At 49.7% G+C, this 25,107-nt stretch overlaps 1 protein-coding gene across 7 annotated transcripts in view; it reads right to left on the reverse strand.

Moving 5' to 3' along the window:
* vav2 (vav 2 guanine nucleotide exchange factor) overlaps positions 1 to 25,107 on the reverse strand; it is a 292,220-nt gene that overhangs the window by 98,958 nt on the left and 168,155 nt on the right. For all 7 annotated transcript variants that reach the window (XR_010968976.1, XM_068012004.1, XM_068012006.1 and 4 more), the window contains exons 4-8: positions 15,187 to 15,252; positions 9,060 to 9,162; positions 6,804 to 6,902; positions 5,053 to 5,121; positions 3,484 to 3,584 (exon numbers count right to left, since the gene is read on the reverse strand). Coding sequence is in view for 6 of the 7 variants with exons in the window: in XM_068012004.1 (XP_067868105.1) it covers positions 3,484 to 3,584; positions 5,053 to 5,121; positions 6,804 to 6,902; positions 9,060 to 9,162; positions 15,187 to 15,252 (438 nt within the window). In the remaining variant the exon portion in view is untranslated. The remainder of the gene's footprint in view (positions 1 to 3,483; positions 3,585 to 5,052; positions 5,122 to 6,803; positions 6,903 to 9,059; positions 9,163 to 15,186; positions 15,253 to 25,107) is intronic.

A 25,107-nucleotide genomic window follows, 5' to 3' on the forward strand; every position in this document is an offset into this window, starting at 1 on the left:
TAATGAACACACTGGACCACTGGGTAATGGTCAGTAGTGAACACACTGGACCACTAGAGAATGGTCAGGAATGAACACCCTGACCCACTGGGTAATGGTCAGTAATGAACACACTGGACCACTGGGTAATGGTCAGTAATGAACACACTGGACCACTGGGTAATGGTCAGTAATGAACACACTGGACCACTAGAGAATGGTCAGGAATGAACACCCTGACCCACTGGAGAACGTTCAGTAATTAACCCTCTGACCCACTGGTTAATGGTCAGTAATCAACCACCTGACCCACTAGAAAATGGACAGTAATTAACTTTCTGACCCACTGGAGAATGGTCAGTAATGAAAAACCTGACCCACTGGAGAATGGTCAGTAATGAACACCCTGACCTACTAGAGAATGTTCAGTAATGAACACACTGGACCACTGGGTAATAGACAGCAATCAACACCCTGACCCATTGGCTAATGGTGAGTAATTAACCCCCTGATCCAGGAGAAAATGGTAAGTAATTAACCCCCTGACCCCATGGGTAATGGTCAGTAAGGAACACTATGACCCACTGGATAATGGCCAGTAATTAACCCCCTGACCCACTAGAAAATGGTCAGTAAATAACCATGGGGCCCACGGGTGAACGGTCGGCAATGAACACCAGGACCCACTGGGAAATGGTCAGTAATGAAAACCCTGTCCTACTGGGTAATGGTCAGTAATGAATTCCGTGACCCACTGGGTAATGGTCAGCAATGAACACCCTGACCCACTGGGTAATGGTCATTAATGAATACCCTGACCCACTGGGTAATGGTCAGTAATGAACACCCTGGCCTACTTGGTAATGGTCAGTAATGAACACCCTGAAACAGTGCGTAATGGTCAGTAATGAATTCCTTCCCCGCTAGAGAATGGTCAGTCATGAATTCCGTGACCCACTGGGTAATGTTCAGTAATGAACACCCTGACCTGCTGGGTAATGGTCCGTAATGAACACCCTGACCTTTTGTAGAATGGTCAGTAATTAACACCCTGACCCACGAGGGAATGGTCAGTAATGAACATCCTGACCCACCAGAGAATGGTCAGTAATGAACACCCTGACCCACTAGAGAATGGTCAGTAATTAACACACTGAACCACTGGGTAATGGTCAGTAATGAATACCCTGGCCCACTGGGTAATGGTCAGTAATGAAAAACCTGACCCACTGGAGAATGGTCAGTAATGAACACCCTGACCCACTGGGTAATGGTCAGTAATTAACACACTGACCCACTGTGTAATGGTCAGTAATGAATTCCCTGACCCACTGGGTAATGGTCAGTTATGAACACCCTGACCATCTGGGTAATGGTCAGTAATTAACCCCCTGACCCACTATAGAATGGTCAGTAATGAATTCCCTGACCCACTGGGTAATGGTCAGTAATGAACACCTTGACGCACTGGGTAATGGTCAGTAATGAACACCCTGACCTACTGGATAATGGTCAGTAATGAACTCCCTAACTCATTGGGTAATGGTCAGTAATGAATTCCTTGACCCACTAGAGACTGGTCAGTAATGAACACCCTGACCTACTGGGTAATGGTCAGTAATGAACTCCCTGACCTACTGGGTAATGGTCAATAATGAACACCCTGACCCACTGGGTAATGGTCAGTAATGAATTCCCTGACCCACTAGAGAATGGTCAGTCATGAACACCCTGACCTACTGGGTAATATTCAGTAATGAACTCCCTGACCCACTGGGTAATGGTCAGTAATGAACACCCTGACCCACTGGGTAATGGTCAGTAATGAACACCCTGACCCACTGGGTAATGGTCAGTAATGAATTCCCTGACCCACTAGAGAATGGTCAGTAATCAATTCCCTGACCCACTAGAGAATGGTCAGTAATGAACACCCTGACCTGCTGGGTAATGGTCAATAATAAACACCCTGACCCACTGGGTAATGGTCAGTAATGAATTCCGTGACCCACTGGGTAATGGTCAGTAATGAACTCCCTGACCTACTGGGTAATGGTCAATAATGAACACCCTGACCCACTGGGTAATGGTCAGTAATGAATTCCGTGACCCACTGGGTAATGGTCAGTAATGAATTCCCTGACCCACTGGGTAATGGTCAGTAATGAACACCCTGACCCACTGGGTAATGGTCAGTAATGAATTCCCTGACCCACTGGGTAATGGTCAGTAATGAATTCCCTGACCCACTGGTATGGTCAGTAATGAATTCCCTGACCCACTGGGTAATGGACAGTAATGAACACCCTGACCCACTGGGTAATGGTCAGTAATGAACTCCCTGACCTACTGGGTAATGGTCAATAATGAACACCCTGACCCACTGGGTAATGGTCAGTAATGAATTCCGTGACCCACTGGGTAATGGTCAGTAATGAATTCCCTGACCCACTGGGTAATGGTCAGTAATGAACACCCTGACCCACTGGGTAATGGTCAGTAATGAATTCCCTGACCCACTGGTATGGTCAGTAATGAACACCCTGACCCACTGGTATGGTCAGTAATGAATTCCCTGACCCACTAGAGAATGGTCAGTAATGAACACCCTGACCCACTGGACACCCACTGGTGTGTTTTGGGGTTGGAATGGATGGGGAATGTGCTGTGACTCAGGTCCAAATTCATACTTGTTGGGTAAACTGGGTCCATTGATCTTGCAAAGGGAAAGCTTTTGTTTTGTGAAGTAGTTCAGAAATACCAGGACATTCCCATGATCAGATCCCTTGGACAATGACAGCCTAGGAGAATCATGATTTTCCCGTGCCAGAATGACTGGTTGATTCATAAGCTCGGGAAACAAATTCTTTAATTACACTTTCAATTCTCTGCCAATCAATTGTTGTGAGGCTGCAACCATGGCAGGTGATAAAATGGCAGTAAATCTTGGGAAGCTTTCTGCTGTCATGTGGAATGAAATCTTTATTGTTTGGAAATTACAGGTGAATGTGAGACTGCACAGAAATAATGAGCAGCGAGAATCCTGGAGCCAACAAAGCCAGGAAAAATTCATTCCGCAATGACCAACTGAGTAATTACAATCTCAATCCACAGACTGCTCTCTATAAATATCTCAAAGATTCACCAATGAGAGACACCAACACATTAAACACCATCCTGAGCTGCGGTTACTTCACAGAAACTTTCCTCAATGCTGCTTACAACTCTTAACCGTACAGCTCTAAGAGAATATGATCACAGTGCAAATCCACACACACAGTGACAGACACACACAGAAAGGCAGCAAGAGACGTACACACTGAGAATGACACACAGAGACAAGGAGACAAAGATAACACAAACACACTCAGTGACACACCAACACACAGCAAACAGAAAGAGACACAGTCACACAGACAGACACACAGAGGGACAGAGACACCGTCACAGAGACAGACACAGAGAGACAAGAACAGTCCCTGACCCTGTATTTAGAATTCTTACCGCTCTTTGAAATCCAGGAAGACTTTGTACAGTGTGTTGCCTCCCGAGATTGCTGCCACATCAATGGCTCTCAGTAAATTGGAATGCACTCGGATTAATTCCTGAAAGAGAGGGGGAATAGTTGATCAACTCCCCACAGACACAGACTGTTCAGTACAAGTCCCCGTCACTCGGAGAGAGACTGAACCCAGACACCAAAAGCATGGAGATTGGAATGTTTTTTATATTCTTTCACGGGACGTCTGTGTCACTGGCAAGGCCATCATGTAGTGCCCTTGAGAAGGTGGTGACGAGCTGCTTCTTGAACATAACCGAGTGTCTTGCTAGGCCATTTCAGAGTGCAGTTGAGAGACAACTGCATTGTTGTGGGTCTGGAGTCACATATAGGCCACAAGTTTTTACAACAATCTGGTACCATTACTGGTACTAGTTTTTTATTCCAGATTTTTTAAAATTAATTTAAATTCCCCAGCTGCTGTGGTGGGATGTGAACACATGTCTCCAGAGCATTGCTCCAGCACTCTGGAATACTAGTCCACTAACATAACCACTCTGTACTGTGCCCATTGTATTTACACAAGAATATAAAATGACCAAAAGTCAGATTTTTAAAATAAAACTCCTTTTCCTATGTTATTTCTGTCCCAAAATGTGGAGACATCAGATCCGAGCAAAATCACTTGGTGTGACTCTTTGTGAGTCAGCTGACAGAGTTTTACAATGTCAGGAGCACGATGACACCAAGGGAGTAAAGTGTTATTCTGCTACAAGGTGAGTCTGTGCTTAAAGTGTTCCATCCTTTAAAATTACAAGTCTAACACCTGTGAAATAAACAGTCCGGTGCCACTTCCACTAATCAGATTGTGCAGCTTTAAAGGGACAGGACAGTTCAACTGATGCGAATATTACAGAGAATTTACAGTTTAGAAACAGGCCAATCGGCCCAACTGGTCGAGAACCAATGTTTATGTTCCTCCCACCTCCTCTTCATCTCACCCTATCAACACATCCTTCGATTCCTTTCTCACTCAATGCATCTATCCAGCTGCCCCTTAAATGCCACGATGATTAAATGTGAGTGTTTCGGGCTCAGAACTACTCAGCATTTTAAGATTTACATCTATGACAAAGTTTGATGTCTTTAAATGTAAATAGTGAATATTCTTTAGCTTGCGATGTGTCAGTACTGGTCTACAAGGGCAGGAACATTATGCCGTGCAATGCAATGTATTATTCTGCTGCAGCAGTGTGTGTCTTTTAAAGCTAAAAAATGTAATTACTGTTTAGTAATCAAGTTCGGAGTGTTGTTGCTGGAGTATAAGGCTTCTTGGTCCTTACCACTGAATCCCCTATCCCAGAGCCACCTCTGTGCACCCCTTTCCTCACCAGGGACCCCCCCCCAGCATTACCTGTAGACCCACCTCCTTCACCAGGAACCCTGCAGGGTTGCCTGTATACCGTTGTCGTTCAGCAGGGACCCCTAGTAGATGAGGTGAATGAGGAGGTGCCCCACAGGGAGGGAGTGTTCCGGGTTTTTCACTAGCCCAGGAGGAAAAGGAAAACACGTACCTCCAGGTTGATAAACACTGCCTCTATTTCCTGGGGACTCAGGACGGGTTTTAATGGGATCATGTAATTCTGTAACAGATACATGGAAAAAGTCATAAACACAGCAGGGTGCAGGAAACATCAGCCTAACTAACCCACTCTCCCCAAGGTGCAGGAAACATCAGCCTAACTAACCCACTCTGCCAAGGGTGCAGGAAACATCAGCCTAACTAACCCACTCTCCCCAGGGTGCAGGAAACATCAGCCTAACTAACCCACTCTCCCCAGGGTGCAGGAAACATCAGCCTAACTAACCCACTCTCCCCAGGGTGCAGGAAACATCAGCCTAACTAACCCACTCTCCCCAGGGTGCAGGAAACATCAGACTAACTAACCCACTCTCCCCAGGGTGCAGGCGGTCACCTCCTGATCAAATGCTAAGTGCAGTCAGCCACTGTCACAAATCCAGCAGGAACAATGTCTACATCAGGTTTATGGTCTGGTGCCCCACAGCCTGCGCATAAATCACTATCAGCCATGGGAGTCAGCCATGGCTCAGTGCATAGCGCTCTCACGCGACAGATTTTGGCATCAAATTCCACTCCAGCAACTTGAGATCATAATCCAGTTGGACACTCCCAGTGCAGTAATAGGGAGCCCTGCACTGTCAGAGGGTCAGTACTGAGGGAGCGCTGCACTGTCAGAGGGTCAGTACTGAGAGAGTGTTGCACTGTCGGAGGGTCAGTACTGAGAGAGTGCTGCACTGTCGGAGGGTCAGTACTGAGGAAGAGGTGCACTGTCGGAGGGTCAGTACTGAGGGAGTGCTGCACTGTCCGAGGGTCAGTACTGAGGGAGTGCTGCACTGTCCGAGGGTCAGTACTGAGGGAGAGCTGCACTGTCGGAGGGTCAGTACTGAGGGAGCGTTGCACTGTCGGAGGGTCAGTACTGAGGGAGAGCTGCACTGTCGGAGGGTCAGTACTGAGGGAGTGCTGCACTGTCGGAGGATCAGTACTGAGGGAGTGCTGCACTGTCGGAGGATCAGTACTGAGGGAGTGCTGCACTGTCGGAGGGTCAGTACTGAGGGAGAGGTTCACTGTCGGAGGGTCAGTACTGAGGGAGTGCTGCACTGTCGGAGGGTCAGTACTGAGGGAGTGCTGCACTGTCGGAGGGTCAGTACTGAGGGAGAGCTTCACTGTCAGAGGGTCAGTACTGAGGGAGTGCTGCACTGTCGGAGGGTCAGTACTGAGGGAGAGCTGCACTGTCAGAGGGTCAGTACTGAGGGAGTGCTGCACTGTCGGAGGATCAGTACTGAGGGAGTGCTGCACTGTCGGAGGATCAGTACTGAGGGAGTGCTGCACTGTCGGAGGGTCCGTACTGAGGGAGTGCTGCACTGTCGGAGGGTCAGTACTGAGGGAGAGCTGCACTGTCGGAGGGTCAGTACTGAGGGAGTGCTGCACTGTCGGAGGGTCAGTACTGAGGGAGAGCTGCACTGTCGGAGGGTCAGTACTGAGCGAGCGCTGCACTGTCGGAGGGTCAGTACAGAGGGAGTGCTGCACTGTCAGAGGGTCAGTACTGAGCGAGCGCTGCACTGTCGGAGGGTCAGTACTGATAGAGTGCTGCACTGTTGGGGTTGAAACCCATCTCCTGAATTCGGGCAGTGTATGTGTAACCAGAGCTTCACTGCTTCGCTGAGGCTCCCTCATCCTGCAGCCCAATGTTGGTGGATGTTAGGGGGTGGGTGGGGTGAATAGGCTGGTGGTGGTAGTCCTCGCCTTCTCAATGTCCTCAAGCGTTTTGTAATACTTGGCCTCTGTTTCTTGGATCTCAAGCAGACAGCAGTTCCTCTTATCATCCTCAGTCATCCCCAGCTTCTGTTAAAGACAGAAAGCAACTCATTTAATGAGAGCATTACAGCATCGACCAGGAGCAAGTGATGAGGTGAGGGGGAAGTGGGAAGTGGGGAATGGAGTGGGGTGATGTAGCAAGGGGTCGGTCCCCAGAAGATAGAATGGGGGAGGGGCTGTCAGTCGCTCAGGACCGCGTCCGGGGACTGTTCCGATCCGTGTGCAACATGTCGTGGATACAGGAAACGCACCCCCCCCCCCCCCCCCAACATTTTAAAATTAGTTAAGATGATCAGGTATTGAGGGTGCAAGTGGAATATGAAACGAGCAGAGGGTTGGCAGGGTGGGGAGCGATTACACGCTGGGGCTTACCTGCATATACCTAATCTGCAGCATCAGAAACATAAACAGCTCCAGTAAAATAACAGCAGTAACACAATTCATCTCAGTCTCTCAATCCCACATCACACATTTCATCAAGCAGTATATTCAAACACAGGGCAGTTCACTCCCTTACAAAAGAATGCACTTTAACCTCAGCTTATAAATTCTCCTTGGCCTCCAATTCAGCAAGTGAACAAAACAACACATCGTTTCACAGAAAGCAGTTGCTGCTGGGTGAAGGCAGGGCATTGGAGAGAGGGGAATGGCCAGCGGAGGGGTGGGGCGGCGAGCAGCCGGGGGAGGGGAGGGGAGGCGAGCAGTCGGGGGAGGGGAGGGGAGGCGAGCGGCCGGGGGAGGGGAGGGGAGGCGAGCGGCCGGGGGAGGGGAGGGGAGGCGAGCGGCCGGGGGAGGGGAGGGGAGGCGAGCGGCCGGGGGAGGGGAGGGGAGGCGAGCGGCCGGGGGAGGGGAGGGGAGGCGAGCGGCCGGGGGAGGGAGGGGAGGCGAGCGGCCGGGGGAGGGAGGGGAGGCGAGCGGCCGGGGGAGGGAGGGGAGGCGAGCGGTCGGGGGAGAGGAGGGGAGGCGAGCGGCCGGGGAGGGGAGGGGAGGCGAGCGGCCGGGGGAGAGGAGGGGAGGCGAGCGGCCGGGGGAGAGGAGGGGAGGCGAGCGGCCGGGGAGGGGAGGGGAGGCGAGCGGCCGGGGGAGGGGAGGGGAGGCAAGCGGCCGGGGAGGGGAGGGGAGGCGAGCGGCCGGGGGAGGGAGGGGAGGCGAGCGGCCGGGGGAGGGAGGGGAGGCGAGCGGCCGGGGGAGAGGAGGGGAGGCGAGCGGCCGGGGGAGAGGAGGGGAGGCGAGCGGCCGGGGAGGGGAGGGGAGGCGAGCGGCCGGGGGAGAGGAGGGGAGGCGAGCGGCCGGGGAGGGGAGGGGAGGCGAGCGGCCAGGGGAGGGGAGGGGAGGCGAGCGGCCGGGGGAGGGAGGTGAGGCGAGCGGCCGGGGGAGGGGAGGGGAGGTGAGCGGCCGGGGGAGGGGAGGGGAGCTGCCGGGGGAGGGGAGGGGAGCTGCCGGGGGAGGGGAGGGGAGGTGAGCAGCCGGGGGAGGGGAGGGGAGGTGAGCGGCCGGGGGAGGGGAGGGGAGGTGAGCGGCCGGGGGAGGGGAGGGGAGGTGAGCGGCCGGGGGAGGGGAGGGGAGGTGAGCGGCCGGGGGAGGGGAGGGGAGGTGAGCGGCCGGGGGAGGGGAGGGGAGCTGCCGGGGGAGGGGAGCGGCCGGGGGAGGGGAGGGGAGGGGTGGGGAGTCGAGCGGCCGGGGGAGGGGAGGGGAGTCGAGCGGCATGGGGAGGCGAGGGGAGCGGCCGGGGGAGGGGAGGCGAGGGGAGCGGCCGGGGGAGGGGAGGGGAGGCGAGCGGCCGGGGGAGGGGAGGGGAGCGGCCGGGGGAGGGGAGGGGAGGCGAGCGGCCGGGGGAGGGGAGGGGAGGCGAGCGGCCGGGGGAGGGGAGGGGCACGGCCGGGGGAGGGGAGCGGCCGGGGGAGGGGAGGGGTGGGGAGGTGAGCGGCCGGGAGAGGGGAGGGGAGGGGAGTCGAGCGGCCGGGGGAGGGGAGGGGAGTCAAGCGGCCGGGGGAGGGGAGTGGAGGGGAGGCGAGCGGCCGGTGGTTGGGCAGCAAAGGACTCCACTGACTCTCCTCCCCTCACTTTAGGCCTCCTTTGGTTCCTGATAAACATTCAGTATCTTCACTCCAGGAACTGCCTAGTTATCCCTAGTTCCCTCAGACTGCACTGGATGGTCAGGTGCACAGGAGTGACAGCATTTACCATCGGTTGCCGAACCTCCACCTTGATGATGTCCTCGTAAATATCATCACCATCATCTTCACATGGGACACAGTCGTAGATTTCCTCTCCCAGATCATGCTCACTGGAAAAATAAAACATGTCAAAATGACTGTGGCCGAGAGTAAGGCTGACAATTGGGAGAGGGATTCGTGACTGGAGGAGGTGGGGTTCCAGGATCAAGAAAGAGGGATCTGGGATCAGAAGGGTGGAGCCCAAGGACCTGGAGGGTAGTAGCCCAGGATTGGGAGGATGGGGGCCCGGGATCGGGATCACGAGAGAGATTGGTGGTTTCATTTGCTGTACATTAAATACATTGCATGATCAGCACTGGATACTGGCACCTGAGGGTGAGGAATCTCAGGGACCATTCCCAGGGAGCAGTTCGTCAAGGCTTGATGCAGACCATGAGTATCAGAGAATATTGCTCCCTTCCTGACATTCTGTTCCAGCCAGGGATCAAACTTTCCTAAGCAAGTACTTCCTGCCATTTGTCCGAGACTTATTTCCTTCCCCCCGGCCCTGGGAAGTGAGAGTATTGGTCCAGGTTTACACTCACGCCATCAATGCTATAAAGGCTTTGATGGTCAGAAGAATCCAACCCCAAAGCTCTCCCCATCCATTCGAGTCTGATCCCAATTAAGGGCCTCATAGAATGGTTACAAGGCCATTCAGCCCATCATGTCTGTTCCAGTTCTCTGCAAGAGCAACTCAGCTAAACCCAGTCCCCAGCCCTTTCCCTGTAGCCCTGCAATTTGTTTCTCTTCAGGTACTTATCCAATTCCCTTTTGAAAGCCTTGATTTAACGTGTCTCCAGCACACACTCAGGTAGTGTATTCCAGATCCCAACCATTCACTGGGGAAAACAATTTCCTCATGGAGTTCTTGCTTCTTTTTCCAATCACCTTAAATCGGTGACCTGTTGTTCTGGACCCTTCTGCCTTTGGGAAGAGTTTCTCCCTGTCTACACTGTCCGGGACCCTTGTGATTTTGAGCACGTCTATCAATTCTTCTCCTCTCCAAGGAGAGCAGCCCCAGTTTCTCCAATCTATCCACATATCTGAAATCCCTCATCCCTGGAACCATCCCGTGAATCTTTTCTGCACCCTCTCTAATACCTTCACATCCTTCCTAAAGTGTGGCACCCAGAATTGGACACAACACTCCAACTGAGGCCAAACCTGTGTTTGATTAAGTTTCATCATAATTTCCTTGCTATTGTATTCTATTCCTCTATTTATAAAGCCCAGGATCCCCCATGCTTTATTAACCAGTTTCTCAACCTGCTCTGTCACCTTCAATGATTTGTGCACATACACACCCAGGTCCCTCTGCTCCTGCACCCCCTTTAGAATTGCAGCCTTTGTTTTATTTTGCCTCTCCTCATTCTTCCTATCAAAATGTATCACTTCACACCTCTCTACATTAAATTTCATCTGCCACGTGTCCGTCCATTCCACCAGCCTGTCCATGTCCTTTTGAAGTCTATCATTATCCTCCTCACAGTTCACAATTCTTCCACATTTGGTGCCATCTGGAAATTTTGAAATTGTGCCCAAGTGTAGGTCATTAATATAGGTCAAGAAAATCAGTGGTCCTGGTACAGACCCCAGGGGAATCCCACTGTATTTCTTCCTCCAATCCGAAAAACAACCATTCACCACTACTCTGCTTTCTGTTACTCATCCAATATGGTATCCATTGCATCAGCTATTGCATCAGCTCCCCAAACAAGGGTCACATTTAGCACACATTTTTCAACACACCATTAACATATTGTTTGCCTTTGCTCAGTGACCTTTTGGTCAGCTATGTGGCCTGGTCCAATCTCGACCTCCTTTGTTATCTCTTGCCCCACCCCCACCTCACCTACTTATAACCTGTGACTTTTCTAATATTTGTCAGTTCCGATGAAGGGTCACTGACCTGAAACGTTAACTCTGCTTCTCTTTTCACAGATGCTGCCAGACCTGCTAAGTGGTTCCAGCATTTCTTGTTTTTATGTCACATTTAGCACCTCAGACACAGGGTCGTGTCAATCATTTGTGGGGAGGCGGTGATGTAGTGATAATATCACTGGACTAGTTATCCAGAACCCAGGCTAATGCTCTGGGGACATGGGTTTGAATCGCACCATGGCAGATAAATCTGGAATTAACTGACTCTCATTGGGGTATGGGTTGAATGGGCACTGATTCTCACTGAGGTACGGGTTGAATGGGCACTGATTCTCAGTAGGGTACGGGTTGAATGGGCACTGATTCTCAGTAGCGTACGGGTTGAATGGGCACTGATTCTCAGTAGGGTACGGGTTGAATGGGCATTGATTCTCACTGGGAACGGGTTGAATGGGCACTGATTCTCAGTAGGGTACGGGTTGAATGGGCACTGATTCTCACTGAGGTACGGGTTGAATGGGCACTGATTCTCAGTAGGGTACGGGTTGAATGGGCACTGATTCTCAGTAGCGTACGGGTTGAATGGGCACTGATTCTCAGTAGGGTACGGGTTGAATGGGCACTGATTCTCAGTGGGAACGGGTTGAATGGGCACTGATTCTCACTAGGGTACGGGTTGAATGGGCACTGATTCTCAGTGGGGTACGGGTTGAATGGGCACTGATTCTCACTAGGGTACGGGTTGAATGGGCACTGATTCTCAGTAGGGTACGGGTTGAATGGGCATTGATTCTCACTGGGAACGGGTTGAATGGGCACTGATTCTCACTAGGGTACGGGTTGAATGGGCACTGATTCTCAGTGGGGTACGGGTTGAATGGGCACTGATTCTCAGTTGGGAACGGGTTGAATGGGCACTGATTCTCACTAGGGTACGGGTTGAATGGGCACTGATTCTCAGTTGGGAACGGGTTGAATGGGCACTGATTCTCACTAGGGTACGGGTTGAATGGGCACTGATTCTCACTAGGGTACGGGTTGAATGGGCACTGATTCTCACTAGGGTACGGGTTGAATGGGCACTGATTCTCACTAGGGTACGGGTTGAATGGGCACTGATTCTCAGTGGGGAACGGGTTGAATGGGCATTGATTCTCAGTGCGGTACGGGTTGAATGGGCACTGATTCTCACTAGGGTACGGGTTGAATGGGCACTGATTCTCACTAGGGTACGGGTTGAATGGGCACTGATTCTCAGTTGGGAACGGGTTGAATGGGCACTGATTCTCACTAGGGTACGGGTTGAATGGGCACTGATTCTCACTAGGGTACGGGTTGAATGGGCACTGATTCTCACTAGGGTACGGGTTGAATGGGCACTGATTCTCACTAGGGTACGGGTTGAATGGGCACTGATTCTCACTGGGAACGGGTTGAATGGGCACTGATTCTCAGTAGCGTACGGGTTGAATGGGCACTGATTCTCAGTGGGGTACGGGTTGAATGGGCATTGATTCTCAGTGGGGTACGGGTTGAATGGGCACTGATTCTCACTAGGGTACGGGTTGAATGGGCACTGATTCTCACTAGGGTACGGGTTGAATGGGCACTGATTCTCAGTGGGGAACGGGTTGAATGGGCATTGATTCTCAGTGGGGTACGGGTTGAATGGGCACTGATTCTCACTAAGGTACGGGTTGAATGGGCACTGATTCTCACTAGGGTACGGGTTGAATGGGCACTGATTCTCAGTTGGGAACGGGTTGAATGGGCACTGATTCTCACTAGGGTACGGGTTGAATGGGCACTAATTCTCAGTGGGGTACGGGTTGAATGGGCACTGATTCTCACTAGAGTACGGGTTGAATGGGCATTGATTCTCAGTGGGGTACGGGTTGAATGGGCACTGATTCTCAGTTGGGAACGGGTTGAATGGGCACTGATTCTCAGTTGGGAACGGGTTGAATGGGCACTGATTCTCAGTGGGGTACGGGTTGAATCGGCACTGATTCTCAGTAGCGTATGGGTTGAATGGGCATTGATTCTCAGTGGGGTACGGGTTGAATGGGCACTGATTCTCACTAGGGTACGGGTTGAATGGGCACTGATTCTCACTAGGGTACGGGTTGAATGGGCACTGATTCTCAGTGGGGTACGGGTTGAATGGGCACTGATTCTCAGTTGGGAACGGGTTGAATGGGCACTGATTCTCACTAGGGTACGGGTTGAATGGGCATTGATTCTCACTAGGGTACGGGTTGAATGGGCACTGATTCTCAGTAGCGTACGGGTTGAATGGGCACTGATTCTCAGTGGGGTACGGGTTGAATGGGCACTGATTCTCACTAGGGTACGGGTTGAATGGGCACTGATTCTCACTAGGGTACGGGTTGAATGGGCAGATTCTCAGTAGGGTACGGGTTGAATGGGCATTGATTCTCACTGGGAACGGGTTGAATGGGCACTGATTCTCACTAGGGTACGGGTTGAATGGGCACTGATTCTCAGTTGGGAACGGGTTGAATGGGCACTGATTCTCAGTGGGGTACGGGTTGAATGGGCACTGATTCTCAGTTGGGAACGGGTTGAATGGGCACTGATTCTCACTAGGGTACGGGTTGAATGGGCACTGATTCTCACTAGGGTACGGGTTGAATGGGCACTGATTCTCACTAGGGTACGGGTTGAATGGGCACTGATTCTCAGTGGGGTACGGGTTGAATGGGCACTGATTCTCAGTTGGGAACGGGTTGAATGGGCACTGATTCTCACTAGGGTACGGGTTGAATGGGCACTGATTCTCAGTAGCGTACGGGTTGAATGGGCACTGATTCTCAGTAGCGTACGGGTTGAATGGGCACTGATTCTCACTGGGAACGGGTTGAATGGGCACTGATTCTCAGTTGGGAACGGGTTGAATGGGCACTGATTCTCAGTGGGGTACGGGTTGAATGGGCACTGATTCTCACTAGGGTACGGGTTGAATGGGCACTGATTCTCAATAGGGTACGGGTTGAATGGGCACTGATTCTCAGTAGCGTACGGGTTGAATGGGCACTGATTCTCAGTTGGGAACGGGTTGAATGGGCACTGATTCTCAGTGGGGTACGGGTTGAATGGGCATTGATTCTCACTAGGGTACGGGTTGAATGGGCACTGATTCTCAGTAGCGTACGGGTTGAATGGGCACTGATTCTCAGTGGGGTACGGGTTGAATGGGCACTGATTCTCAGTGGGGTACGGGTTGAATGGGCACTGATTCTCAGTGGGGCACGGGTTGAATGGGCACTGATTCTCAGTGGGGTACGGTTGAATCGGCACTGATTCTCAATAGGGTACGGGTTGAATGGGCACTGATTCTCAGTTGGGAACGGGTTGAATGGGCACTGATTCTCACTAGGGTACGGGTTGAATGGGCACTGATTCTCAATAGGGTACGGGTTGAATGGGCACTGATTCTCAGTGGGGTACGGGTTGAATGGGCATTGATTCTCACTAGGGTACGGGTTGAATGGGCACTGATTCTCACTAGCGTACGGGTTGAATGGGCACTGATTCTCAGTGGGGTACGGGTTGAATGGGCACTGATTCTCAGTGGGGTACGGGTTGAATGGGCACTGATTCTCAGTGGGGTACGGGTTGAATGGGCACTGATTCTCAATAGGGTACGGGTTGAATAGGCACTGATTCTCAGTGGGGTACGGGTTGAATGGGCACTGATTCTCAATAGGGTACGGGTTGAATCGGCACTGATTCTCAATAGGGTACGGGTTGAATGGGCACTGATTCTCAATAGGGTACGGGTTGAATGGGCACTGATTCTCAGTGGGGTACGGGTTGAATGGGCACTGATTCTCAATAGGGTACGGGTTGAATGGGCACTGATTCTCAATAGGGTACGGGTTGAATGGGCACTGATTCTCAGTGGGGCACCCTAACGTCCATCTGATATCCAAAGGCAAACCCAGGAACTGTGTTTCTCCAATGTGCCAGACTGATAGATATAATTTGCAACCTTGATTATTTTTATCCCCGTACTTCAGCAGATCAGATCCTTCACACCTCTGTATGATTCAACATCCCATCCAGTCTAATCCCACTCTTTCGTTCACTCCCCATTCCCTGTAATGTTTGTGATATTCCTCCTTCACAATGACCCTCTAAAAGAACAGCTTAAGAATAATGTATCTAAACTTAGTGCTGAGACTTACTCTGCCAGCTCCTCCAGGCTGCGATAAACATCATCATCCACTGCAGTTTCCTCTGAAGGAAAGGGCCTGGGAACACAGTCAAAGCAACACCGTTAAAAACCAATCACCTCATCCCGTACTGCCACCATAATCCTCAGCTGGAAACTGAACTGGGTTGATCTGTAGAGGGGATGAAATTCCAAATCAGTGTTTCATCCTCAACAGCCACAGACCGATATCACAGGAGTATAGCGCGACATGCGAGACCCTGACACACCCTGCAGGCAGTGCGCGCACACCCTGCACTATCCCTGCGCGGACACCCTGCACGTATTGCGCTATCCCTGCGTGCACGCGATCTGCGCAAAGCCTGCACACAGTGCAATATGCGATAACTCTGTACACACACCCGGTACACAGTGTGATTTCCCTGTACACACATGATACTCAGCGCAATATTCCTGTACACACGCCCTGTATGCAACACAATATCCCCGTAAACATGTTCTGCATGCAACACAATATCCATGTACATACAGGGAGGTCAGCCAGGAGAGCACTGAAATCATCAGGTCTGGAGGTACCAAAAGCATGGATGAGGGTTTCAGCTGCAGATGAGCTGAGGGTAAGTCCCAGTCAAGCAATGTTACAGAGGTCGAAGTAAGCAGTCTTGGTGTGACACTGCCCCTCCGACATTGCAGCGCTCCCTCAGAACTGACCATCCAACAGTGCAGCGCTCCCTCAGTGCTGACCCTCTGACAGTGCAGAGCAGCCTCAGTGTAATATTACTTGTTCCTCTGATATGTGAACTATTGTAAGGCTCACAGGACTACAAGTAGTATCCAAAAATAATGTGGTGTTTTGTTATAACTTAACTGGAACACCTGTAGCTGACGAAGGGGGAACAGCATATCAATGGTCGATCTCTCTGCTCGAAAGCCACACTGTGCCTCAGGGTAGACATGCTTGGCCAGCTTCTGGAGCCTGTTTAAAGTGACTCGAGTGAAGACTTTCCCCACGATGCTGAGCAGGGAGATTCCACGGTAGTTGTTGCAGTCACCGCGGTCACCTTTGTTTTTATAGACGGCGATGATATTGGCATCACGCATGTCCTGGGGTACTGCTCCCTCGTCCCAGCACAGACAAAGCAGTTCGTAGAGTGCTGAAAGTATAGCAGGCTTGGCACTCTTGATTATTTCAGGGGTAATGCCGTCCTTCCCAGGGGCTTTTCCACTGGCTAGAGAATCAATGGCATTACTGAGTTCCGATTTTATTGGCTGTACGTCCAGCTCATCCATGACTGGCAGAGACTGGGCTGCATTGAGGGCAGTCTCAGTGACAACATTTTCCCTGGAGTATAGTTCTAGGTAGTGCTCCACCCTGCGGTCCATTTGCTTGTGTTGGTCAGTGATTGTGTCCCCTGATTTAGATTTGAGGGGGGCAATCTTCGTGATGGTTGGCCCAAAAGCACTCTTAATGCCATCATACATTCCTCTGATGTTTCCGGTGTCGGAGGCCAGCTGAATATGACTGCATAGGTGTTTCCAGTAGTTATTTGCACAGCGCCTGGCTGTTCTTTGTGCAGCACTTCTGGCTGCTTTAAGTGCTACGGATGTTAACTCGCTGGGGGCTTTCTTGTAGTTCAGCAGTGCAATGCGCTTAGCGGCTATGACAGGTTCCAGCTCTTCAATGTGAGATTGAAACCAGTCTGCATTCTGCTTCTCGCATTTGCCATAGGTGGTCATAGCTGACTCATAGATGGCGTCTCTGATGTAGGCCCACTTGGTCTCAGCATCCCGTGGGAGTGTTTTGAAGGGCTTTTTCAAGTGAATTTAGAAATTTTTGTAACAGCTGTGGATAAGAAATTCTGCTCGTGTTGATGTGCGGGCGGCCCTTCTGCTTGGAGTGATGCAGCTTCTTTGGTTTGAGTCGAACTTTGCTGCACACCAGGGAGTGGTCGGTGTCGCAGTCCACACTGTGGAAGCTGCGTGTGGTTTGAACGCTGTTTAAAGAGGCTCACCTTGTGACGATGAGGTCCAGCTGGTGCCAACGACGTGATCTTGGGTGCCTCCAAGAAACCTGGTGACTGGGTTTAGTGTGAAAGAATGAGTTGGTGATGCAGAGGTTGTGATAGGTACACAACTCAAGCAGTCTCTCTCCATTCTCATTCATCCTTCCAATGCCATAGCGCCCAAGGCAGGAGGGCCATGAGTCATGGTCGGCCCCAACCCTGGCATGCTGTTCTCCCTTCATCAGCTACAAGAGAAATGCCGGGAACAACAGATGCCCCTCTACATTGCTTTCATTGATCTCACCAAAGCCTGTGACCTCGTCAGCAGACGTGGGCTCTTCAGACTAATAGAAAAGATCGGATGTCCACCAAAGCTACTAAGTATCATCATCTCATTCCATGACAATATGAAAGGCACAATTCAACATAGCGGCGCCTCATCAGACCCATTTCCTATCCTGAGTAGCGTGAAATAGGGCTGTGTTCTCGCACCAACACTGTTTGGGATTTTCTTCTCACTGCTGCTCTCACATGTGTTCAAGTCTTCAGAGGAAGGAATTTTCCTCCACGCAAGATCAGGTGGCAGGTTGTTCAACCTTGCCCGTCTAAGAGCGAAGACCAAAGTACGGAAAGTCCTCATCAGGGAACTTCTCTTTGCTGATGATGCTGCATTAACATCTCACACTGAAGAGTGTCTGCAGAATCTCATCGACAGGTTTGCGGCTGCCTGCAACGAATTTGACCTAACCATCAGCCTCAAGAAAACGAACATCATGGGACAGGACGTCAGAAATGCTCCATCCATCAATATCGGCGACCATGCTCTGGAAGTGGTTCAAGAGTTCACCTACCTAGGCTCAACTATGACCAGTAACCTGTCTCTAGATGCAGAAATTAACAAGCGCATGGGAAAGGCTTCCACTGCTATGTCCAGACTGGCAAAGAGAGTGTGGGAAAATGGCGCACTGACACGGAACACAAAAGTCCGAGCGTATCAAGCCTGTGTCCTCAGTACCTTGCTCTACGGCAGCGAGGCCTGGACAACATATGTCAGCCAAGAGCGACGTCTCAATTCATTCCATCTTCGCTGCCTCCGGAGAATCCTTGGCATCAGGTGGCAGGACCGTATCTCCAACACAGAAGTCCTTGAGGCGGCCAACATCCCTAGCTTGTACACACGACTGAGTCAGCGGCGCTTGAGATGGCTTGGCCATGTGAGCCGCATGGAAGATGGCAGGATCCCCAAAGACACATTGTACAGCGAGCTCGTCACTGGTATCAGACCCACTGGCCGTCCATGTCTCCGCTTTAAAGACGTCTGCAAATGCGACATGAAGTCCTGTGACATTGATCACAAGTCGTGGGAGTCAGTTGCCAGTGATCGCCAGAGCTGGCGGGCAGCCATAAAGGCGGGGCTAAAGTGTGGCGAATCGAAGAGACTTAGCAGTTGGCAGGAAAAAAGACAGAAGCGCAAGGGGAGAGCCAACTGTGTAACAGCCCCGACAAACAATTTTATCTGCAGTGCCTGTGCAAGAGTCTGTCACTCTAGAATTGGCCTTTGTAGCCACTCCAGGCGCTGCTTCAAAAACCACTGACCACCTCCAGGTGCTTACCCATTGTCTCCCGAGACAAGGAGGCCAAAGAAGAAGAAGAAGAAACTGGAACACCTATATATTTACTGCATGTGCCACATCTAAAGACATCACACTCTGTTAGGCTGCACCCACAACTCCCTGGTCATGTGTGACACAACATCACTTCCTCCGGTGACCTTTACTTACAGTTTCTCGAAGCGGTCCTCTTTTAAGGTCATCCCGCTACATCCCCCGCTTTTCCAAAGATAAAAACATATATATAAAATATAGAATGATGTTGCGGTTCAGACTAACTAGACATGAACAACACAAAACATTATTGATAAGTATGCAAGTTTAACACTCTCTAAAAAGTAGAGGAGGTTTTGCTTATTCGTTCCGATCTTGATATTGTCACAAAAGCTTTCATTTTTGTACTAAAGTCTTGGACTTTGTGTTTCAAAAAAAAAAATGAAAGGAGGATTTTGCTCAGCGAGGGACACCTGCAAAAATAATTGGAATTCCAAAATGTTTTGAACGGAAGTTCAGAACAAGAGTTGAATTTTAAGGGTGTTTTGAAAGGAAGTTAAACTTGTAAAAGGACAGGAAGGTCAGCAGTTTCAAGTAAATCACAGGGGTTTGACCTTTCTTCAGAGCAGCTTGAGTGACCGGGGGAGAAACTGTGTCTGGACATGTTACCATGTTCAGGAAGGTGCTTTTTTCACTGTGGACCCTTTAAAACAGCCTGTGAATTGGACAAAGGGCAGGCATTGGAAATCTCTGCTGGACCCACCTGGAAGAAGAGAGAAAAGACCCAGAAAAATGCTACCTCGCTCTGTCAAGGAGACTTGCATCTCTTGAAAAGGAATCCTGCATTTGAAAGGTGGCAGATTCCTGCTGCCTCCAGTCTTTGAAGAATTCCTGCATCCAGTGAGCTTCCTGCTGCCTCCTGTGTTCTCAGAAATCCTGAAATCTGAAGAATTCTTCTACTGCTAGACTGTTGTTTCAAAACCCAAGCAGATCTGTTGCAACACCCCTGATAGAAGACCTATGTGATGCCTGCTGCAGTTAAATTGCTGTGAACACATACCCATCACAGACTGTTGTTACGACCAGGTGATAAAGGTGTCGAGGGCTCTGTTACCACCTTCACCTGGTCTTAATGTAACAGGGTTTAATTTTAAACACACTGTGTTTTGAGCTCCCCTTTGTGAATTCATGATCACAGCTTTCCAATTATAAGGCAAAGAAATGATCACAAACAGGTTTTCTTTGGTTTAAAGAAGAAAAGTGAAATTTATTAAACTTACTTAAACTCTAATATGGTTCACACCTACAGATATACAACATGCCCACACTAAAATGCACACACGATATACACATGCAGATAGGGACAGAAATGAGAAGAAAGGATAAAGTGGAACAGGTTGAGGCAATATCTTGTTACTATGCTTCGAGCTCACTGTAGTCCATGATTGAAGATATGGTCTTGTGTTCGTTGGGGCCTAGTATTCTGTTTAAACCTTGTTCATTGAGAAAACGTTTTTCTCTTTGAGTTTGCGTGTCCTCAATGGTTTCCAAAGCTGGTGAGAGTGAGATGAGGGCAGACAGGAGAGGAGGTAATTCTTGCTTCAGTTCCAGAAGCGCACGGCTTCTGAGTCCAAATTTTGTTTTTCCAGTTTAAAACTCCCCTAGTTGGCCAGCAGGTGGTCATGTGACCGACTGGTTTGACCAGGTCTCTTCTATGTATTGGGGCGGGGACTGGTTCCTTTGTTCTAACACTGCTAATACTATGCAAATGTCCTTCCAGCCAGGGGCTTGCAATTTTAGGTTTTAATGTTCATGTGGCAAAATCATGTTTGCCTCAGTCTTGGCAGGTTTGCCTGACACTGTTCATCAACCTCGCTTGGAAAGACTTTGAGTGGCATCCGACTATTCGACTCTGGTTCATCGGAACACAGGAGCAAGAGTAGGCCATTCAGCCCAACGAGCCTGCCCCACCATTCAATATGATTATGGCTGATCTTTCACTTCAATGCCTTTTTCCGACACTATCCTCATATCCCCTTACATCATTTGTATTTATAAATCTGTCAATCTCTGCTTTAAACATACTCAATGACTGAGCTTCCACAGCCCTCTGGGGTAGAGAATTCCAAAGATTCACAACCCTCTGAGTAAAGATATTTCTCCTCATCTCTGTCCTAAGTGACTTCCACCTCACCGTAACAAAAACATCCTACCTGAACGTGAACCTTAATTATTTTTTATTATTCCTTCTATTCCTAAGAAACAGTTATAATCCAAAACCCCATTTTGAAATCGGTTAACCGTGTCTTTTTGAATGCATGTGTGTGTGCTTGAGGGTTAAGGGAATAAGGGAGTTTTCTCATGCATAGATTTATCGCGTTAGCAGTTAAGATCTATTATTTATTTTCAAATAAATAATGTTATTATTGTTTAAAGAAACCTGGTTTGGTGTGCTTTATTCTGGGGGAAAAATACAGTGTTTAATTTGGCTAGTCTTCAGTAGGTGGAAACTTTATTTGATATGCTATAACCTGTGGAGTAGTGGGACTGAATTAACAGTGCATTACTCCCGCCTTGGTCGTAACAATATTGTAAACATCTTCTCAGAGCTGAGCTCATCTTGACGACTCCTGAGACTCTGGTGACTTGGAATTCTGGGTTAACATGTTCCCCCCTCTGTGCTCGCAGCCTCTGTATGTTTATCTTCAGACTTTGTCTTTGAACGTGTCCTCAATGCCACAGGGTAGTCACATGTAGTGTCGTACAGCTCTCTGAATTGACTTTGGTTCTGTCTGAGAATTGCTCCATTGGGTGTCTGGACCTTGTACGATCTGGGATGGTCGCATAGCCTAGCAACCTCAGCAGGATACTAATTTCCAGATGCATGATTGAAGATTCTGACCTCTTGTCCTACTCACCATCCAGCCAATTCTGGTCCTGATTGCCTGTCATATGATGTCTTCACCAATCACCGGCAATCCCTCTGGCCTCCGGGTACTTGCAACGAACTGAAGCCCGAGGAGAGACTCCGGGTCATGCCAACAAACTGAAGCCCGACAAGAGACCCCTGGTCATGCCAAGGAACTGAAGCCCAAGGAGAGACTCCCGGTCATGCCAACGAACTGAAGCCCAAGGAGAGACTCCCAGTCATGCCAACGAACTGAAGCCTGAGGAGAGACTCCCGGTCATACCAAGGAACTGAAGCCCGACGAGAGACTCCCGGTCATACCAACGAACTGAAGCCTGAGGAGAGACTCCCGGTCATACCAACGAACTGAAGCCTGAGGAGAGACTCCCGGTCATACCAACGAACTGAAGCCTGAGGAGAGACTCCCGGTCATACCAAGGAACTGAAGCCCGACGAGAGATTCCCGGTCATACTGCCTCTTCACATCAAGACTTCCAGCCTTTGTGTCATCCTTTACATGGACTGACCCAAACATTCGACCTGGATATTTTTTACCATCTTCTGTGCGTTACTGACCTCATGTATCGTGACAACTTGTAGACCTCAGCATACTGGACGCCCTGCGACAGCTGGTCCAGATGCGTCTAAAAGATTTTTAAAATTGTGATAGCCATTGGGAGCTCCCATAGCTGCACAGTAAGGTTATCGCTCCAATGCAGTTGATTGGAGAACCACTGCAGACAGTCAGCCTAGCTGTAGTGGATTGCAGCATAGGTTCCCATTTCTATAGATACATGTTCTTCAGTATACAGATGGGCGGAATATTTGCACTTTTTCCAGTGTTGATTTTTACTCTAAGATTATGTTTGCCACTCTTCTGTGGACATATAACTCCAATCATGGTAAATGCCTCAGATTGCATAATTGCATTGACATGTTAGCCCAAATTAACTATGTGAAATGCTTGCTCGCTCTTCATCTGTGTCCTCCTGGCAATCTGTCTCTCTGCTGACCTGATGTACCTGCTTGGGTTTTTGTTGCGTGTCAGTATACTTCTTGTTGAGTTTGCCATCTTGTCTTGCAGACGTTCTCTCTGTGTGTGATTTGCTGCCATTCCTGCGTGCAGTGTCTGAGCTCGGTCTTCCGCACTGCCTTACCCAATGTCCTTGCATGCTACAAGCTTTGCACTGGTCCTGGACAGCTGTGAATTGGGTGAGTGAGGCCACATTTACCACAAGGCTTAGCAGACTTCTGAGCCTTGGTTACCATACCGATTGTCATCGCCACCCCCAACGCTTGTAACTGTTGGCACTCAGCCATGATGGTTTCAAATTTCCTTCCATCATTGAGTACTGCATCTATGGTGCGCCCTTCCTTCTTTACTAACAGGTCTTTTTGAAAAGCCTCTAATGGGGTAGACGCCATTACTAGCTCGATAACCTGTTCCGACAATTCAGTTTCTGCGAAGTCACAATATTGAGCTTTGTCTTGGTACTTTGCAACAAACTGATCAATGGACTCATCTTGCCTTTGCCGGTAGGTCATAAATTCAAGTCTATGTACTCGGAGATTTATCTTCATCTTCAGTTGCTGCTCCGGGAATGTGCATAACTTGCTCGAGTCTTTCTGATCCTCAGCTGACAATCCTGATGTATTGATCCATTGCCCTCATTGACCAGTGCGATCTGAATCTTAGCAGCTTGTTTCTCTGGTTCGCTCAATTCTAGATACAGGAACTACAGCTCCATTTGCAGTCGAAACAGTTTAAATTCAGATGCTATGTCCAATGCCTTCCAATCCAAAACAGGATACTTGAAAGCCATTAACTTATTGATCCTTTTTTACAAATATAAATTTTTCCAGATTTTTTTTTCACGGGCATATATTTTTTCTTATTTAGACAAATTCATTTTCTGCAGACCTGCCCTTTTAAGAGTGAGATACCATAGCTGCTTTTTGTTTGTACAGCTTGTTTTTTTTAAAACTGCGAGCTGGTTTTTATGAAGTTTTTGTTCTCTGTGGACCTGCAACTTGCAGTACCAGAAGCTGCCATAACCAGGCTTTCTCACTGAGCTGTGATCTCCAGTGGCGCTGTTGAGTTCTTCCCTCTCTTTTCAGTTTAGTCCCGCCCCCCACAAAGCAAAAAAAAAAAGGAAAACTAAAACAGGAATGGCTTCAGCTACTGCTTTTCAAATTTTTCGACACATTGCCGGATTCGTTGAAAGCTCCGATTCCTGGGCAAATTACCTTCTGTACTCACAAAGTTTCAACACCTCCCGGGGTCCTGTCTGTGCTCTCTGCCTGAATCGTCAGCCACTCCAGGTAGGCAATCAGGTGTTTCCTTGTTCCATCTCAGTGCGTTCTTCAGAAAAAAATCAGACGTTGCCACGATGTAATATTTGGTGGTCTCAAACATTGCCAGTATATAATATTACTTGTTCCTTTGATATGTGAACAATTGTAAGACTCACAGGACTAAAAGTCACATCCAAAGAAAACAACGTAACTGGAACCGAAACAAACAGTTGCCGCAAAAGCAAATCGAAATGCATCTCATTCTGTCGGGCTACACCCACAACTTCTGGGTCATGTGTGACATGACATCACTTCCTCTAGTGACCTTCACTTACAGTTTCTTCAGGTGGTCACACAACACTCCCTACTACCCCTCTGACAATACAGCACTCCCTCAGTATTGACCCTCCGACAGTGCAGCGCTCCCTCAGTACTGAACCTCCGACAGTGCAGTGCTCCCTCAGTACCGACCCTCCGACAGTGCAGCGCTCCCTCAGTACCGAGTCTCCAACAGTGCAGCGCTCCCTCAGTACCGACCCTCCGACAGTGCAGCGCTCCCTCAGTACCAACCCTCCGACAGTGCAACGCTCCCTCAGTACTGACCCTCTGACGGTGCGGCGCTCCCTCAGTACCGACCCTCCGACGGTGCGGTTCTCCCGCAGTACCGACCCTCCGGCTGTGCAGCACTCCCGCAGTACTGACCCAAGTGCTGCATTGCACTTGATGCCTTAGCTAAGATAGAATTCCCTTTCCTTCCTACTCGCTGCTTTCAGTGGATAGACACAGCAAGTTGTCGCATCACTCACTCACCCAGACAACCTAGAGATCTGTGAAACCTGCCAAATTTCATCCTGTTGTACAGAATGAGAGTGCTAAAGTGGTGAGCGTGGGACTGTCAGTGCAGTCATATTCCAAGTGAGTTTACTCAATGAAATACACACGGATTCACGCTCCCCAGCAGGTGGAAGTCACGACTGAAGACATTTTCTTTAAATGATGCCAGAGCACGGAGAACTAGATTTGTGTGAAATGCGTCTCTCGCCAGCATTTTCACTGCCGACATTTGGATGTTGTTGATCTGTCTGTCAGTCTGTGTTTAGCTCTTTTTGCATTTTCTAACCTGC

This window comes from Heterodontus francisci, chromosome 32, assembly GCF_036365525.1.
Source record: "Heterodontus francisci isolate sHetFra1 chromosome 32, sHetFra1.hap1, whole genome shotgun sequence".
Classification (NCBI taxonomy): Eukaryota; Metazoa; Chordata; class Chondrichthyes; order Heterodontiformes; family Heterodontidae; genus Heterodontus; species Heterodontus francisci.